Raw genomic sequence first — 20,843 nt, 5'->3', positions numbered from 1 at the left:
TTGTTTGAAGTTTGCAGGCTCTAACTTATTTGCATCTTATCAAACCTGCTAAATCTGCAGGGGGTTGAATACTACTTGTAGGCACTGTAGAAGGGGGCGGTTGTTATGATTCAGGGACCGAGGAGGAACAAAAACTGCAGAATCCTAAATGGTAACAGAGTGGCTGGAACCTTAATGGACTGCAGACCTAATCCTGACACACAATTTGAAGTAGCCATGGGGCGTGCCTACGATGACCTGGTCGCCTCGACACAGCCGGAAAGCTAAATATACTCACAGATAGAAATATAAGAAAGCTAATCTGCCTCGGAGCAGTCCCCAAAGATAGAGATAGCCCCCACATGTAAAGGCTACGGTGATATAGAAAAATACAATACAAAGACAGAAAGGACAGATTTCAGCAAAGATGAGGCCCAAACTATCTTTATAGGAAAGGATAGAAAGGAGCACTGTCTGCAACCGTAAAAACCCTAATAAATACCAGCACTACTGATATGGAAAAATCCTGATGTCACACAACCTCTCCCCCACTATATCAGCACTCTGATGTTACTGGAATCCAAAAACACTAATACAGATGAGGGACTGAATTAATACCAGGCATGACAAACACAATACCTTGCAGAATCATGGAGCTAAGTATACAGACACTCCCAGCAGGGAATGATCCCATTCCACCAAGAACTCCACACAAACAAAATAGGAATCAGGCATTAGTATCAAAGCAGAAAAAAACAACAAGAAAGTGGAAAACAAACAGCAGAGGTACAAAGACCACTTATCTGAGAGAAGTTCTGGTAGTGAGCAGAGCTGGATACAGAATGTCCTTAACACACAGACAACTGAGCACCGGCAAGTAACAAGAGAAAACTACTCAGTTATATAGTCCCAATCTGACCTTGACTGCCAGTCCTCCACATTTGTGTGGATTTCATTCCACAAATCAACTGCACCGCCAGCACTGACCACAAGAGGGAGCCCCAAACTGGAAAACATATTCACAACAGGGAGTATTGTCACAGGTGACAGACAGTCATGTGGTTTCTGCCAATAGAAGATCACAGCATTTGGCTGCACAAAATGCTCCCTGACTTTCTATTGTTCCTGCTGTTAGAATTCATTGGTATAGGTAGTTTTCCTGCTCTTCCCCTTTAGGACTCAGCGGAGCTCACCTCCCATCCAGCTGCTGACTATCATATTCCCTTTGTGCTTAAATACTCCCTTCTTTCCTGGACTGATGCTGGTGATATTTTTCAGTTCATTCTAACTCTGGTTGCAAGCAGGTGGCTTGTACTCCTCTGTGGTATCATTGCTAAAGCTTTGCTGAACTTATACGCGAGTCATCTGTGGATAAGTAGTTCATGCTTTTTTTTCCCCCGTGTGTCCTCCTTGTGTCTTCTTTAGCATTTAGTGGGGTTGACTAAGTGCTCATCCCACCCGATCCCTTTTTAGGGTCCAGCACTAGGGATACCTAGGGTCAGGTATCTGGCTCAGAGCTTAGGTTCAAAACCTATCTAGGGTGATGAGGGACCCCAGGAACCAGCGTTAGGCTTGGTCAGGGGTCACCATCTCCCCTTTCCTTATCTTGGTACTTCCCCATACCTAGCGCTGAGGGTCCCAGCCGTCAGACCCCGGCAAATCGAGGTCTTACCTTTCCTGGTGATAATTTCCAAATTTGGTTCTAAACCTTTTAAGAAACAGACAGAATTGAATGGACTCGGCATTTTCCAGGACACGGTGTAACGGTATGACACAAGAGACGACACACACAGGGGCGGTGTTAATACACAATTTCTTTACTTTGGATATTTCTCGCCACGTCCGGGGCTCGGGATAAATCCTTCTCGTCTTTTCTGTGTTTTTTTTATTTTATTTTTTTTAATATAACATTTAAATTGAAACAAAAATAATTCTCTACAAAAAAAAAAAAAAAAATTCCATATACAATATATGAATAGAATTTCTCTGGCTCCACCCTGCGATATCATTATATATATATATGTATTATCTGCTCCCGACCGTCCCAGTCCCTTCTGTTCTCCTGCCCTTCCCATGGAGCTTCCCAAGACTCCTCCCCTGAGGTTCCTCCCATCTGAGACTCCTCCCCTGAGGTTTCTCCCACCTAAGGCTCCTCCCTTGAGGTTCCTCCCACCTGGAAAAATTTCCGCTCGCGGTTTGTCACAGTGAAGGTGATCGCTCCATATACACTAGGACGATGGATAATGAGATTTTACTGAAAATTCAAAAATAAAATATCTAGATATCTCCGGGGAGGGGGCGGATAGGATTAGAAATTTGCTCCCACCCTCCCGAAAAAAAAAAGCCAAGGGGGGAGTAGGGCGTAACACAGGCAGCAAATGGTTAACAAAGAAAACGTCAAACAGTCGGAGCCAAATGGGTTTGATTTGGATGCTCCCCCCTCCCCCCTAATTCCCTGGTGGCGGCGAGCAAGGTCAGCCCTCCGGATCTAGGTCTGTCTTGTTTTTGGCACAAGGTCCATATCTGCTTAGTGAGAAGTTATATATCAGCGGTCTATGTCTCCGCCCCTTTTTTACGGTAAAAGGGGGAGGTGCTTAATGTGACGTCCATCTTGAACGGCCGGGCACCGGCTCAGTGCCGGCTCCCAAGGATCTAAAGTGTGGGTAGATATTGCCACCAAGTCTACAGAAGCCTGAATATAATTCTTCCACCTGAGGCCACGGTGGGGTCATCTCCACCATGGATGCGAGAACATGGGCTTCTCCTGCCAAAGTCCCATGTGATACGCGACAGTAAGGCACTGCAGAAGTGGAGTTACCGTCCCCCGAGGGGAGTGCATGACGTGAAGACGCCTCCTGCAGTGTGTGCGCCCACAAGAAGAACCGCGCTGCGGGGTCACTAAATGCCTTCCATGCTCAGGAGGATCGTACAGACGAGAAGCAGAGAGGAAACCATCAGCGTGCCGGAGGCGGAGTCACAGTTCCTGTGGGTGGAGTCACATTTGGCATCTTGACACAGGGCTCCTTTAAAGCCACTGGGGCAGATGCATCGCTGTCCCTGGTAACACGTCCCACCGTTCTGGCAAATCAGCAACTCCTCATCACACACGTTAGCTGAAATATAAAACAGATTAGAAATTATCTATCTGCAGCCACCACTAGGGGGAGCTCCCTGTATACAGAGATACATGATAAGGTCCTGTCTGCAGCCACCACTAGGGGGAGCTCCCTGTATACAGAGATACATAAGATCCTGTCTGCAGCCACCACTAGGGGGAGCTCCCTGTATACAGAGATACATAAGATCCTGTCTGCAGCCACCACTAGAGGGAGCTCCCTGTATACAGAGATACATGATAAGATCCTGTCTGCAGCCACCACTAGGGGGAGCTCCCTGTATACAGAGATACATAAGATCCTGTCTGCAGCCACCACTAGAGGGAGCTCCCTGTATACAGAGATACATGATAAGACCCTGTCTGCAGCCACCACTAGGAGGAGCTCCCTGTATACAGAGATACATGATAAGATCCTGTCTGCAGTCACCACTAGGGGGAGCTCCCTGTATACAGAGATACATGATAAGATCCTGTCTGCAGCCACCACTAGGGGGAGCTCCCTGTATACAGAGATACATGATAAGATCCTGTCTGCAGCCACCACTAGGGGGAGCTCCCTGTATACAGAGATACATGATAAGACCCTGTCTGCAGTCACCACTAGGGGGAGCTCCCTGTATACAGAGATACATGATAAGATCCTGTCTGCAGACACCACTAGGGGGAGCTCCCTGTATACAGAGATACATGATAAGATCCTGTCTGCAGCCACCACTAGAGGGAGCTCCCTGTATAGAGATACATGATAAGATCCTGTCTGCAGTCACCACTAGGGGGAGCTCCCTGTATACAGAGATACATGATAAGATCCTGTCTGCAGCCACCTCTAGGGGGAGCTCCCTGTATACAGAGATACATAAGATCCTGTCTGCAGCCACCACTAGGGGGAGCTCCCTGTATACAGAGATACATGATAAGCTCCTGTCTGCAGCCACCACTAGGGGGAGCTCCCTGTATACAGAGATACATAAGATCCTGTCTGCAGCCACCACTAGGGGGAGCTCCCTGTGTACAGAGTTACATGATAAGATCCTGTCTGCAGCCACCACTAGGGGGAGCTCCCTGTATACAGAGATACATAAGATCCTGTCTGCAGCCACCTCTAGGGGGAGCTCCCTGTATACAGAGATACATAAGATCCTGTCTGCAGCCACCACTAGGGGGAGCTCCCTGTATACAGGGATACATAAGATCCTGTCTGCAGCCACCACTAGGGGGAGCTCCCTGTATACAGAGATACATGATAAGCTCCTGTCTGCAGCCACCACTAGGGGGAGCTCCCTGTATACAGAGATACATAAGATCCTGTCTGCAGCCACCACTAGGGGGAGCTCCCTGTGTACAGAGTTACATGATAAGATCCTGTCTGCAGCCACCACTAGGGGGAGCTCCCTGTATACAGAGATACATAAGATCCTGTCTGCAGCCACCACTAGGGGGAGCTCCCTGTATACAGAGATACATAAGATCCTGTCTGCAGCCACCACTAGGGGGAGCTCCCTGTATACAGAGATACATGATAAGCTCCTGTCTGCAGCCACCACTAGGGGGAGCTCCCTGTATACAGAGATACATAAGATCCTGTCTGCAGCCACCACTAGGGGGAGCTCCCTGTGTACAGAGTTACATGATAAGATCCTGTCTGCAGCCACCACTAGGGGGAGCTCCCTGTATACAGAGATACATAAGATCCTGTCTGCAGCCACCACTAGGGGGAGCTCCCTGTATACAGAGATACATAAGATCCTGTCTGCAGCCACCACTAGGGGGAGCTCCCTGTATACAGAGATACATAAGATCCTGTCTGCAGCCACCACTAGGGGGAGCTCCCTGTATAATTTTAATTTGGGTCAAAAGATGCAAATCTTAATACATCAGAACAAAGGGCAACGCATGGATTTCATGTATCATAGTCACATTCTGTGGGGATCGGATCTACACAGCACCAGATCAGCTCGTCCTCCTGGTCTGCGGGATTTTTTACAGTCATGAATGACGATTATTCACCCACGCAAAATCATCAGACAGTGATGAGTCCACACAATGCAACTTACGTTGGCAACCCTGTCTCCAGTGGAAGCCCAGTAGGCACTCGTCACATTTTGTTCCGGTGGCTCCCGGCCGACAAACACAATCACCAGTTTCATTGCAGCGTTCATGTTCAGAGCCGTGCTGGTTACAGTTACATTCTACAGAAAGCATGGAAAACGCACAACAATGAGAGGCAGTATTATAGCAGTTATATTCTTGTACATAGGTGGCAGTATTATAGTAGTTATATTCTTGTATATAGGGGGCAGTATTATAGCAGTTATATTCTTGTACATAGGTGGCAGTATTATAGTAGTTATATTCTTGTATATAGGGGGCAGTATTATAGTAGTTATATTCTTGTACATAGGGGCAGTATTATAGTAGTTATATTCTTGTACATAGGGGCAGTATTATAGTAGTTATATTCTTGTATATAGGAACAGTATTATAGTAGTTATATTCTTGTACATAGGTGGCAGTATTATAGTAGTTATATTCTTGTATATAGGGGGCAGTATTATAGTAGTTATATTCTTGTACATAGGGGCAGTATTATAGTAGTTATATTCTTGTACATAGGGGCAGTATTACAGTAGTTATATTCTTGTATATAGGGGGGCAGTATTATAGTAGTTATGTTCCTGTACATAGGGGCAGTATTATAGTAGTTATATTCTTGTATATAGGGGTCAGTATTATAGTAGTTATATTCTTGTATATAGGGGGCAGTATTATAGTAGTTATATTCTTGTACATAGGAGCAGTATTATAGCAGTTATATTCTTGTACATAGGGGCAGTATTATAGTAGTTATATTCTTGTACATAGGGGGCAGTATTATAGTAGTTATATTCTTGTATATAGGGGGCAATATTATAGTAGTTATATTCTTGTACATAGGGGGCAGTATTATAGTAGTTATAGTCTTGTACATAGGGGGCAGTATTATAGTAGTTATATTCTTGTATATAGGGGGCAGTATTATAGTAGTTATGTTCCTGTACATAGGGGCAGTATTATAGTAGTTATATTCTTCTATATAGGGGGCGGTATTATAGTAGTTATATTCTTGTACATAGGGGTGGTATTATAGTAGTTATATTCTTGTACATAGGGGCAGTATTATAGTAGTTATATTGTTGTATATAGGGGGCGGTGTTATAGTAGTTATATTCTTATACATAGGGGGCGGTATTATAGTAGCTACTCCTGTGGGATGAACAGGACAAGGATTCTGTGCTATTCTATGTGAATGAATGGGATTCTTGTGACTGTTTTGTGTATTTGTGGTTGTTGCTGATTCTTCTCTTTTAGTGATGGGGGATCCCCCCGATGGTCGGGATCGGGAGTCTCGCCCAATCATTTTGTAAAGATCGGGATTGAGATAACACAATCTTGCGTCCAATCACCGATCTCGGGCTTTACCGTTATGGGATGGGGCTGGGGGGGCTGTAAAATAAATAAATATAGTTAATTATACACATTGTCATTATACTTTCAGGTCCGGCGACGCGTCCTACAGACTCTGTCTCCCGGTAACCAGCACTGACTAAAGGACCTTCCGTGACATCATGGCCATGTGACCAGTCAGGTGTTAATGGTGTATTACTTCATTGGTTACAGACTGGTCAGATGACTATGACATCATCAAAGGTTCTGTCCTGTTAAATGAACTGTGATTGTCACTGTGCGAGTGTCGCGTCGCATCACGGCCGCACATTCCTGACAGGAGCCGGTCTGCTGCATATATTTCCATGCAGCAGAGGCATTCCTGTCCTGGGAGCGTCAGGCTTTGCGGGTGATGCCAATGCGAGACGCAAGTGCAATCATACCCTCACTGTCAGCCTGCTTCTTGCTCTGTACAGACATGGCCACCATGAATTTCTAGTAAACAGTAAAAAAAAAAAAGCACAGGCAGAGCAATGTCAACTCTGCTTCATCACTCTGTAAAGACAAGTGGCTCTACAGAGAGAGGAGCAGAGAGAGCATTGTCAGCTCTGCTACATCGCTCTGTACAGAGCGAGAAGCATGCTGACAGTGAGGGGATGATTCTACCTTCCTGATTCCAGGATCTTCCATGACGTCATAGTCATGTGACCAGTCTGTAAGCCAATGTCTGTACAACATTCACACCAGACTGGTCACATGGCTATGACGTCATGCAAGGTCCTTTAGGCAGTGGTGCTTACCGGGGACACAGCAATGATCGTGGCCAGGAGATAGCGGGTCTGCAGGATGCGTCGCGGGACCTGTAAGTATTATCATGACAATGTTTTTTAATAATGTGCGTTTTTTTTTGTTTTTTTTTTTACAGACCCTGGACCCGATATGTAACACGAGCTTCCCAGGAAATCCCGTGATCGGGATCGTGTACACGATCACTATGTGATCAGGATCGGTACAATCTCCAATCTTTACAGTGCGGGATCGCCCATCACTATCCTCTTCTTGTTCCGAGCTTCTGTTTTGCTTTGTGACCTTTGTTGAGGGGTAGGATGTCGCTACCTTGTGGTGTGTTACAGGTGCTGCAGGCTGCAGATGACAGAGTGGAGCTGCACTTTATTACAGGTAATTGGATTCATCTCGGATGATTTGCAGCCACTTCTGCTGTTAGGAGTTTGTTAAGAGTCAGGATAATCTATAGCGGGAATATTGTGATCCACCCGAGTGCTCCGCTCAGACGCTCCGCTCAGACGCTGCTCGGTGTAATCTTATTACCGCGGCCTCTCGGGCCATTACTCGGCTGCTCTTCTCTGCAGTCTCCTCTTGGTCTCTAACGTCTTTATACAAAAATGAGTGAATTATTCTCTTCTGCTGCTGAAGGGACATTAATTGTAAGTGACAGGACGGAGAACACGGAGAGACTCAGGGGGGAGCACCAGACTGGGGAGGGGGGGAGCACCAGACAGGGGAAGAGGTAGCACCGGATTGGGGAAGGGGGGGGAGCACCAGACAGGGGAAGGGGGGGGAAGGCACCAGACTGGGGAAGGGGGGGAGCACCAGACAGGGGAAGGGGGGAGGAAGGCACCAGTCTGGGGAGGGGGGGAAGCACCGGGCTGGGGAAGGGGGGGGCACCAGACTGGGGAGAGGGGGAGCACCAGACAGGGGAAGAGGTAGCACCGGATTGGGGAAGGGGAGGAGCACCAGACAGGGGAAGGGGGGGGGGGGGCACCAGACTGGGGAGGGGGGGGAAGCACCGGGCTGGGGAAGGGGGGGAGCACCAGTATGGGGAGGGGGGGGGGGACACACTGGACTGGGGAGGGGGGGAGCACCAGACAGGGGAAGGGGTAGTACCAAACTGGGGAAGGGGAAGTACCGGACTGGGGAAGGGGGAGTACCAGACTGGGGAAGGGGGAGCAATCAGACTGGGGAAGGGGGGGAGCACCGGACTGGGGAAGGGGGAGCACCAGACTGGGGAAGGGGGGGGGGGAAGAACCAGACTGGAGAAGGGGGAGAAGCAGACTGGCGAAAGGGGGAGCACCGGACTGGGGAAGGGGGAGAAGCAGACTGGGGAAGGGGGGAGCACCGGACTGGGGAAGGGGGGGAGCACCAGAGTGAGGAAGGAGGGAGCACCGGATTGGTGAGGGGGAAGAACCAGACTGGGGAAGGGGGAGCACTGGATTGGGGAGGGGAGGAGCACCAGACTGGGGAAGGGAAGGGGGGGGCACCAGACTGGGGAAGGGGGGGGGGAGCACCAGACTGGGGAGGGGGGGAGCACCAGACAGGGGAAGGGGTAGCACCGGACTGGGGAAGGGGGGGGGGAAGGAACCAGACTGGGGAGGGGGGGAAGCACCGAGCTGGGGAAGGGGGGGAGCACCAGACTGGGGAGGGGGGGAGCACCAGACAGGGGAAGGGGTAGCACCGGACTGGGGAGGGGGGGGAGCACCAGACAGGGGAAGGGGGGGAAGGCACGAGACTGGGGAAGGGGGGGAGCACCAGACAGGGGAAGGGGGGGGAGGCACCAGACTGGGGAGGGGGGGAAGCACCGGGCTGGGGAAGGGGGGGCACCAGACTGGGGAGAGGGGGAGCACCAGACTGGGGAGAGGGGGGAGCACCAGATAGGGGAAGAGGTAGCACCGGACTGGGGAGGGGGGGGGGAGCACCAGACAGGGGAAGAGGTAGCACCGGATTGGGGAAGGTGAGGAGCACCAGACAGGGGAAGGGGGGGGGCACCAGACTGGGGAGGGGGGGAAGCACCGGGCTGGGGAAGGGGGGGAGCACCAGACAGGGGAAGGGGTAGCACCAAACTGGGGAAGGGGAAGTGCCAGACTGGGGCAGGGGGAGTACCAGACTGGGGCAGGGGGAGTACCAGACTGGGGAAGGGGGGAGTAACCACACTGGGGAAGGGGGAGTTCCAGACTGGGGCAGGGGGAGCACCGGATTGTGGAGGGGGGGGAGCACCAGACAGGGGAAGAGGTAGCACCGGACTGGGGAGGGGGGGAGCACCAGACAGGGGAAGAGGTAGCACCGGATTGGGGAAGGGGGGGAGCACCAGACAGGGGAAGGGGGGGAAGGCACCAGACTGGGGAAGGGGGGGAGCACCAGACAGGGGAAGGGGGGGGGGAGGCACCAGACTGGGGAGGGGGGGAAGCACCGGGCTGGGGAAGGGGGGGGAGCACCAGACTGGGGAAGGGGGGAGCACCAGACTGAGGAAGGGGGAGCACCAGACTGAGGAAGGGGGGAGCACCAGACTGGGGACGGGGGGGAGCACCGGACCACCTGATGTCTCCTCCTGACTCATCTTCTACTGATCCACAAAGGGGACTGGAGGATCTTTCAGGACAAAACGTAATATGGCGGAATGGAAACATCACAAGATAGCAAAGTCCCCCATCCTCAGTCCTACAAGATCACCAAATCACAGATAGATACAAAGCAGGGTGATCTGGGGTCCATATAGGGGTCCAGTCTGGCGTCTGCACAAAGCCTCTGTATAGGGGGGTGGAAATGGCCAGGGAGTCACTGATCAGGCAAAAGTATTAATGGATTTAGATACATTGGTGGACTATACCGGGGTCTGTATAATGGCGGGGGGGGGGGGGGGGGGGGTTGTCTGGATTGGGGCTGATGTCTTTATTTATGGGGTCTGGCCTGGGGTTGATGTCTTTATTTATGGGGTCTGGCCTGGGGTTGATGTCTTTATTTAGGGGTCTGGCCTGGTGTTGATTGTATCACATACAGATGATCACAGCAGATGACGGTGGCACCGGCACCATCATGATGGTGACATATTTTACAGTCGCAGGTCACTCACGTATGCAGACGTTCTCGTCCTCCAGCTCGGCAGACACGTTGCGGTAGAAGCCGAGACGGCAATGCTGGCAGTGCTGACCCCGAGTGTTGTGTTTGCAGCTGACACAAGTGACCACATTCAGGAAGTCGATGAAGCTGCATCTGCTGGAATGGCCGTAACATTCACAGTCTAGGGAAGGAGGAAAAAACAATGAGAACCGACGAATAAGAAGCCGACTCCTCAGCAACCATGGATGTCCAGCACCTAATCCACAACAACCATGGATGTCCAGCACCTAATCCACAGCAACCATGGATGTCCAGCATCTAATCCACAGCAACCATGGATGTCCAGCACCTAATCCACAGCAACCATGGATGTACAGCACCTAGTCCACAGCAACCATAGATGTACAGCACCTAATCCACAGCAACCATGGATGTCCAGCATCTAATATACAGCAACCATGGATGTCCAGCACCTAATCCACAGCAACCATGGATGTACAGCACCTAGTCCACAGCAACCATAGATGTACAGCACCTAATCCACAGCAACCATGGATGTCCAGCATCTAATCCACAGCAACCATGGATGTCCAGCACCTAATCCACAGCAACCATGGATGTCCAGCACCTAATCCACAGCAACCGTGGATGTCCAGCACCTAATCCACAGCAACCATGGATGTCCAGCATCTAATACACAGCAACCATGGATGTACAGCACCTAATCCACAGCAACCATGGATGTACAGCACCTAGTCCACAGCAACCATGGATGTACAGCACCTAATCCACAGCAACCATGGATGTACAGCACCTAATCCACAGCAACCATGGATGTCCAGCACCTAATCCACAGCAACCATGGATGTCCAGCACCTAATCCACAGCAACCATGGATGTCCAGCACCTAATCCACAGCAACCATGGATGTCCAGCATCTAATACACAGCAAACATGGATGTCCAGCACCTAATCCACTACATTGGTCATCTCGGCCTGAGGCGGAGAGACACCGGGACCTCACGACTGAGTCTCCACTACTGACAGCGCTAATTCTATAAAGACAGATGAATGTCTGAAACGAGCAAATATAATCTCTATGGACGGCTTAATGCTCTGCAGATCATGGCTGCCTCCTGGAGGACCATCCCATGGGCCACCAAGCCAATCCAATGTGCTTCTAGCCGGATTTAGAGTTGCCCTTTAAATTCTTAATCTTGCCCCTTTCACCGGGTCACTGCAGCCCCCAGTCAATCATAATTCCCCGAGCTCATGGATGTTTCAATTACACCTCGCTCCATGCAGAGAGAATGACGCCGGATCCACGACCTTGCCGGGGGCTACGGATGGCGTTACCAGACTCAATCAAAGGATCCGCATGTAAGTGTCAATCTCCCCGCAGCTCGGCCTCCGGGCAGGAGCCAAGGGCAGCGACTGCTTCCCAAGGAGAAATCTGAGCAAAATCTCGGACATCCCAAAGTCATGAGGAGTCGACATGAATATCGGAGCAGGGGGTCCGTTACGTGCGTGGGGGGGAGGGGGGGATGATGATGGGTCATGCGGTGGTGAGAGGGGTGAAGGCATCGAAAGTCTCAATCACATTCATGCCGCCATTCATAGGAATACATCCCATAATAACCATCATACATCATAAAGGGGGTCTTCAAATATCTCAGCATTGGTTACCAACCTGCACCGAGACCCCAAATGATCAACCGTGGCCACCAAAGTGGCTACTCCATGTCCACGTCCCCCTCAACAGCCATACCCCGCCACAGACGCGCACGGTGCCATCTACAAGACCTCCCCAACAGGTAAATAAACAAGTCCCGGCAGGACAGACGAACCTTCCCCGGCACTGGTACTTTCCGGAGTCTTCATAGTATCGGTGACATAGGCCGGAGTGGGGTCAGGCAGAAAGAAAACCTTGGAGGATTCTTGAGTTTGGAGAAATCAGATAGGATTATTGCGGCTATGCTAATGAATAGGAGCACGCGGTCTACACCGTGCACGGCACCACAGGCGTCTAGGCTACCACACGTCTACGGGGTCCTGCGGGGTCACGGTACCTGTCCGAGGGTCTTCCCTGGTGGGCGGCGGTGGCTCCCTGAGGATCGGTGGGTTAGCTGTGTGTTATAAATGTGAAGGGTGTAAGACACAAGGAGGAACGGCAAGGAGCAGCTGCAGGTGATCTACAAGCAGTGCATCGCCCCCTGCTGGATCACTGCATACAGTGCATCGCCCCCTGCTGGATCACTGCATACAGTGCATCGCCCCCTGCTGGATCACTGCATATAGTGCATCGCCCCCTGCTGGATCACTGCATATAGTGTATCGCCCCCTGCTGGATCACTGCATACAGTGCATCGCCCCCTGCTGGATCACTGCATATAGTGCATCGCCCCCTGCTGGATCACTGCATATAGTGTATCGCCCCCTGCTGGATCACTGCATACAGTGCATCGCCCCCTGCTGGATCACTACATACAGTGCATCGCCCCCTGCTGGATCACTGCATACAGTGCATCGCCCCCTGCTGGATCACTGCATACAGTGCATCGCCCCCTGCTGGATCACTGCATACAGTGCATCGCCCCCTGCTGGATCACTGCATACAGTACATCGCCCCCTGCTGGATCACTGCATACAGTGCATCGCCCCCTGCTGGATCACTGCATATAGTGCATTGCCCCCTGCTGGATCACTGCATATAGTGCATCGCCCCCTGCTGGATCACTGCATATAGTGCATCGCCACTTGCTTGATTACTGCATAAAGTGCATCACCCCCTGCTGGATCACTGCATACAGTGCATCGCCCCCTGCTGGATCACTGCATATAGTGCATCGCCCCCTGCTGGATCACTGCATATAGTGCATCGCCCCCTGCTGGATCACTGCATATAGCGCATCGCCCCCTGCTGGATCACTGCAAATAGTGCATCGCCCCCTGCTGGATCACTGCATATAGTGCATCGCCCCCTGCTGGATCACTGCATATAGTGTATCGCCCCCTGCTGGATCACTGCATATAGTGTATCCCCCTTACTGGATCACTGCATACAGTGCATCGCCCCCTGCTGGGTCACTGCATATAGTGTATCGCCCCCTGCTGGATCACTGCATATAGTGCATCGCCCCCTGCTGGATCACTGCATATAGTGCATCGCCCCCTGCTGGATCACTGCATATATTGCATCGCCCCCTGCTGGATCACTGCATATAGTGCATCGCCCCCTGCTGGATCACTGCATATAGTGCATCGCCACCTGCTTGATTACTACATAAAGTGCATCGCCCCCTACTGGATCACTGCATACAGTGCATCGCCCCCTGCTGGATCACTGCATATAGTGCATTGCCCCCTGCTGGATCACTGCATATAGTGCATCGCCCCCTGCTGGATCACTGCATATAGTGCATCGCCCCCTGCTGGATCACTGCATATAGTGCATCGCCCCTTGCTGGATCACTGCATATAGTGCATCGCCCCCTGCTGGATCACTGCATATAGTGCATCGCCACCTGCTTGATTACTGCATAAAGTGCATCACCCCCTGCTGGATCACTGCATACAGTGCATCGCCCCCTGCTGGATCACTGCATATAGTGCATCGCCCCCTGCTGGATCACTGCATATAGTGCATCGCCCCCTGCTGGATCACTGCAAATAGTGCATCGCCCCCTGCTGGATCACTGCATATAGTGCATCGCCCCCTGCTGGATCACTGCATATAGTGTATCGCCCCCTGCTGGATCACTGCATATAGTGCATCGCCCCCTGCTGGATCACTGCAAATAGTGCATCGCCCCCTGCTGGATCACTGCAAATAGTGCATCGCCCCCTGCTGGATCACTACATATAGTGCAACACCCCCTGCTGGATCACTGCATACAGTGCATCGCCCCCTGCTGGATCACTGCATACAGTGCATCGCCCCCTGCTGGATCACTGCATACAGTGCATCGCCCCCTGCTGGATCACTACATATCGTGCATCGCCCCCTACTGGATCACTGCATACAGTGCATCGCCCCCTGCTGGATCACTGCATACAGTGCATCGCCCCCTGCTGGATCACTGCATATAGTGCATCACCCCCTGCTGGATCACTGCATACAGTGCATCGCCCCCTGCTGGATCACTGCATACAGTGCATCGCCCCCTGCTGGATCACTACATATCGTGCATCGCCCCCTACTGGATCACTGCATACAGTGCATCGCCCCCTGCTGGATCACTACATATCGTGCATCGCCCCCTACTGGATCACTGCATACAGTGCATCGCCCCCTGCTGGATCACTGCATACAGTGCATCGCCCCCTACTGGATCACTGCATACAGTGCATCGCCCCCTGCTGGATCACTGCATATAGTGTATCGCCCCCTGCTGGATCACTGTATATAGTGCATCGCCCCCTGCTGGATCACTGCATATAGTGTATCGCCCCCTGCTGGATCACTGCATATAGTGTATCGCCCCCTGCTGGATCACTGCATATAGTGCATCGCCCCCCTGCTGGATCACTGTATATAGTGCATCGCCCCCTGCTGGATCACTGCATATAGTGTATCGCCCCCTGCTGGATCACTGCATATAGTGTATCGCCCCCTACTGGATCACTGCATACAGTGCATCGCCCCCTGCTGGATCACTGCATACAGTGCATCGCCCCCTGCTGGATCACTGCATATAGTGCATCGCCCCCTGCTGGATCACTGCATATAGTGCATCGCCCCCTGCTGGATCACTGCATATATTGCATCGCCCCCTGCTGGATCACTGCATATAGTGCATCGCCCCCTGCTGGATCACTGCATATAGTGCATCGCCACCTGCTTGATTACTACATAAAGTGCATCGCCCCCTGCTGGATCACTGCATATAGTGCATCGCTCCCTGCTGGATCACTGCATATAGTGCATCGCCCCCTGCTGGATCACTGCATATAGTGCATTGCCCCCTGCTGGATCACTGCATATAGTGCATCGCCCCCTGCTGGATCACTGCATATAGTGCATCGCCACTTGCTTGATTACTGCATAAAGTGCATCACCCCCTGCTGGATCACTGCATACAGTGCATCGCCCCCTGCTGGATCACTGCATATAGTGCATTGCCCCCTGCTGGATCACTGCATATAGTGCATCGCCCCCTGCTGGATCACTGCATATAGTGCATCGCCCCCTGCTGGATCACTGCATATAGTGCATCGCCCCTGCTGGATCACTGCAAATAGTGCATCGCCCCCTGCTGGATCACTGCATATAGTGCATCGCCCCCTGCTGGATCACTGCATATAGTGTATCCCCCCTACTGGATCACTGCATACAGTGCATCGCCCCCTGCTGGGTCACTGCATATAGTGTATCGCCCCCTGCTGGATCACTGCATATAGTGCATCACCCCCTGCTGGATCACTGCATATAGTGCATCGCCCCCTGCTGGATCACTGCATATATTGCATCGCCCCCTGCTGGATCACTGCATATAGTGCATCGCCCCCTGCTGGATCACTGCATATAGTGCATCGCCACCTGCTTGATTACTACATAAAGTGCATCGCCCCCTACTGGATCACTGCATACAGTGCATCACCCCCTGCTGGATCACTGCATATAGTGCATTGCCCCCTGCTGGATCACTGCATATAGTGCATCGCCCCCTGCTGGATCACTGCATATAGTGCATCGCCCCCTGCTGGATCACTGCATATAGTGCATCGCCCCCTGCTGGATCACTGCATATAGTGCATCGCCCCCTGCTGGATCACTGCATATAGTGCATCACCCCCTGCTGGATCACTGCATACAGTGCATCGCCCCCTGCTGGATCACTGCATATAGTGCATCGCCCCCTGCTGGATCACTGCATATAGTGCATCGCCCCCTGCTGGATCACTGCAAATAGTGCATCGCCCCCTGCTGGATCACTGCATATAGTGCATCGCCCCCTGCTGGATCACTGCATATAGTGTATCGCCCCCTGCTGGATCACTGCATATAGTGCATCGCCCCCTGCTGGATCACTGCAAATAGTGCATCGCCCCCTGCTGGATCACTGCAAATAGTGCATCGCCCCCTGCTGGATCACTGCATATAGTGCAACACCCCCTGCTGGATCACTGCATACAGTGCATCGCCCCCTACTGGATCACTGCATACAGTGCATCGCCCCCTGCTGGATCACTGCATATAGTGTATCGCCCCCTGCTGGATCACTGCATATAGTCTATCGCCCCCTGCTGGATCACTGCATACAGTGCATCGCCCCCTGCTGGATCACTGCATATAGTGCATCGCCCCCTGCTGGATCACTACATATCGTGCATCGCTCCCTGCTGGATCACTGCATAAAGTGCATCACCCCCTGCTGCATTACTGCATATAGTGCATCGCCCCCTGCTGGATTACTGCATATAGTGCATCGCCCCCTGCTGGATCACTGCATATAGTGCATCGCCCCTTGCTGGATCACTGCATATAGTGCATCGCCCCCTGCTGGATCACTGCATATAGTGCATCCCCCCTGCTGGATCACTGCATATAGTGCATCGCCCCCTGCTGGATCACTGCATATAGTGCATCGCCCCCTACTGGATCACTGCATATAGTGCATCGCCCCCTGTTGGATCACTGTATATTGCCATAGACACAGGGTTTACAAATAGTAACATTTTGTTATGCTACAATGTTTCAAATACATTTTTGATACAATTTATATTGGTGCAAGATCTTTTCTGCCCCTTCCGGCTCCTCTAACCGGATCCCTGCGACCGTCATCTGCTGGGAGTAATAGTCTTATGTGTGACATGACATAGAAGGCCAAGCTGCGGGGGGGCAACTAATTAACATAAAAAAGGGACCGAGCGTGATCCAGTGGTCCGACAGCCGAGGGGTCGAGAGTTCTGAATATCATGGCAGCAGCGGCAGGACCCCGAGCTGCTAAATACCATCAAACAGCTGGCAGTGGCTCAGGGCGATAGTCTTAGGACCGTGTTACCATGGCGACAGCACAGCGCCCCCCAAATACTGTCTAGTGCAGTGTTTGATCAGTTGTGATGAGAGAGAATGAGACATGGGCAGAGAATCGGATCCTGAATGAATGATAATTACATCCGGCGTCAAATCATTTTACTGATACCAAAATAATCATTTTCCTCCGATGCAATAAATTAATAATCGCTCATAAAGTGCAGAACCGAGAACCATCACTGGTGCAGGGCAAAAAGAGGAAAACGGCCGCGACCAGAGATGGCAAATCATTCACCTATCCATATACTGTGGAAAAAATGACTCCCCGAATATCACTACCCACCTCAAGACAGAGCAACAAACCCTGATAACTTCTGTCTGCAGCTACCACTAGGGGGAGCTCCCTGTATACAGAGATACATGATAAGATCTTGTCTGCAGCCACCACTAGGGGGAGCTCCCTGTATACAGAGATACATGATAAGATCCTGTCTGCAGTCACCACTAGGGGGAGATCCCTGTATACAGAGATACAGGATAAGATCCTGTCTGCAGCCACCACTAGGGGGAGCTCCCTGTATACAGAGAGACATGATAAGATCCTGTCTGCAGCCACCACTAGGGGGAGCTCCCTGTATACAGAGATACATGATAAGATCCTGTCTGCAGTCACCACTAGGGGGAGATCCCTGTATACAGAGATACAGGATAAGATCCTGTCTGCAGCCACCACTAGAGGGAGCTCCCTGTATACAGAGATACATGATAAGATCCTGTCTGCAGCCACCACTAGAGGGAGCTCCCTGTATACAGAGATACATGATAAGATCCTGTCTGCAGCCACCACTAGGGGGAGCTCCCTGTATACAGAGATACATGATAAGATCCTGTCTGCAGCCACCACTAGGGGGAGCTCCCTGTATACAGAGATACATGATAAGATCCTGTCTGCAGCCACCACTAGGGGGAGCTCCCTGTATACAGAGATACATGATAAGATCCTGTCTGCATCCACCACTAGGGGGAGCTCCCTGTATACAGAGATACATGATAAGATCCTGTCTGCAGCTACCACTAGGGGGAGCTCCCTGTATACAGAGATACATGATAAGATCCTGTCTGCAGCTACCACTAGGGGGAGCTCCCTGTATACAGAGATACATGATAAGATCCTGTCTGCAGCCGCCACTAGGGGGAGCTCCCTGTATACAGAGATACATGATAAGATCCTGTCTGCAGTCACCACTAGGGGAAGCTCCCTGTATACAGAGATACATGATAAGATCCTGTCTGCAGCCGCCACTAGGGGGAGCTCCCTGTATACAGAGATACATGATAAGATCCTGTCTGCAGTCACCACTAGGGGGAGCTCCCTGTATACAGAGATACATGATAAGATCCTGTCTGTAGCCACCACTAGGGGGAGCTCCCTGTATACAGAGATACATGATAAGATCCTGTCTGCAGCCACCACTAGGGGGAGCTCCCTGTATACAGAGATACATGATAAGATCCTGTCTACAGACACCACTAGGGGGAGCTCCCTGTATACAGAGATACATGATAGGATCCTGTCTGCAGCCACCACTAGGGGGAGCTCCCTGTATACAGAGATACATGATAAGATCCTGTCTGCAGCCACCACTAGGGGGAGCTCCCTGTATACAGAGATACATGATAAGATCCTGTCTGCAGTCACCACTAGGGGGAGCTCCCTGTATACAGAGATACATGATAAGATCCTGTCTGCAGCCACCACTAGGGGGAGCTCCCTGTATATAGAGATACATGATAAGATCCTGTCTGCAGCCACCACTAGGGGGAGCTCCCTGTATACAGAGATACATGATAAGATCCTGTCTGCAGCCACCACTAGGGGGAGCTCCCTGTATACAGAGATACATGATAAGATCCTGTCTGCAGTTTCCTTATGCCCCGTCTGTGCCGCCTCTTGTCTGCGGTGACATTTCAGCTTTTCCTTTCTTCCAGGATTTACTCCAAACTTTTGATTAAATATAAACTTTAAGTCTTGAGAACTTTATTTAACCTCTCCCTTGCCAGGCGATGTCATGGCAGCACCAGTTTCCTGGGTAACATCTAATTGGCAATTGTTACAGAATAGCAAAGTTCCAAGTGATACAATGTATCCACGCGTCTGAGCTGACACAGGGGTCATCGGAGGGGGGGGGGCGATTGTGTATTAGCCGTGGACGTACCTCGTATTCTCTCTGGAAGTTCCTGACGCTGAAGCTTAGGTTCTAGCAATGGAGGAGCAGGTGAGATCCAGGGCGCTTCAAACAAACAGATACAGAATGAGATCTATAGATCTATAGGGTACAAGAATAGGGAGCAGCGATGTGTCCTAGAGCGGCAGAGCAAAGTAAGGGCAGCAAATGACAAAATTACAGGAGAGGGTATATGGTAGGGGCGCCATCTTCTCTTGTAAGGAACTGAACATATTAACGGGTCAGGAATGTAGAAAGAAAGCCGCATCATCAATATTAGGATTCCAAATTATTGATTTATATACTTATCGGATCTCTAAATACCTGCTCACTACATACAGTAATATGGCCACCACTAGAAGAAGCTCACTACATACAGATTTATACAGCCACCACTAGAGGGAGCTCACTACATACAGTAATATGGCCACCACTAGAAGAAGCTCACTACATACAGATTTATACAGCCACCACTAGAGGGAGCTCACTACATACAGATTTATACAGCCACCACTAGAGGGAGCTCACTACATACAGATTTATACAGCCACCACTAGAAGAAGCTCACTACATACAGATTTATACAGCCACCACTAGAGGGAGCTCACTACATACAGATTTATACAGTCACCACTAGAGGGAGCTCATTACATACAGATTTATACAGTCACCACTAGAGGAGCTCACTACATACAGATTTATACAGCCACCACTAGAGGGAGCTCACTACATACAGATTTATACAGTCACCACTAGAGGGAGCTCACTACATACAAATCTATACAGACACTACTAGAGGGACCTCACTACATACAGATTTATACAGTCACCACTAGAGGGAGCTCACTACATACAGATCTATACAGCCACCACTAGAGGGAGCTCACTACATACAGATTTATACAGCCACCACTAGAGGGAGCTCACTACATACAGATTTATACAGCCACCACTAGAGGGAGCTCACTACATACAGATTTATACAGCCACCACTAGAGGGAGCTCACTGCATACAGATTTATACAGTCACCACTAGAGGGAGCTCACTACATACAGATCTATACAGCCACCACTAGAGGGAGCTCACTACATACAGATTTATACAGCCACCACTAGAGGGAGCTCACTACATACAGATTTATACAGCCACCACTAGAAGGAGCTCACTACATACAGATTTATACAGCCACCACTAGAGGGAGCTCACTGCATACAGATTTATACATCCACCACTAGAGGGAGCTCACTACATACAGATTTATACAGCCAC

The 20,843-nt window shown here is 50.9% G+C and overlaps 1 protein-coding gene across 1 annotated transcript in view; it reads right to left on the bottom strand.

Annotated features, from left to right (window-relative positions):
* Positions 1-1,775: 1,775 nt before the first annotated feature.
* Positions 1,776-20,843, bottom strand: part of NTNG2 (netrin G2) — an 80,241-nt gene continuing 61,173 nt past the window's right edge. Inside the window, exons 6-8 of the mRNA XM_075324388.1 lie at positions 10,386-10,553; positions 5,152-5,286; positions 1,776-3,092 (exon numbers count right to left, since the gene is read on the bottom strand). Of these exons, the coding sequence (XP_075180503.1) occupies positions 2,878-3,092; positions 5,152-5,286; positions 10,386-10,553 (518 nt within the window). The 3' untranslated portion in view covers positions 1,776-2,877. The remainder of the gene's footprint in view (positions 3,093-5,151; positions 5,287-10,385; positions 10,554-20,843) is intronic.

This window comes from Anomaloglossus baeobatrachus, chromosome 9, assembly GCF_048569485.1.
Source record: "Anomaloglossus baeobatrachus isolate aAnoBae1 chromosome 9, aAnoBae1.hap1, whole genome shotgun sequence".
NCBI lineage: Eukaryota > Metazoa > Chordata > Amphibia > Anura > Aromobatidae > Anomaloglossus > Anomaloglossus baeobatrachus.
This window is presented reverse-complemented; position numbering and strand designations above follow the sequence as displayed.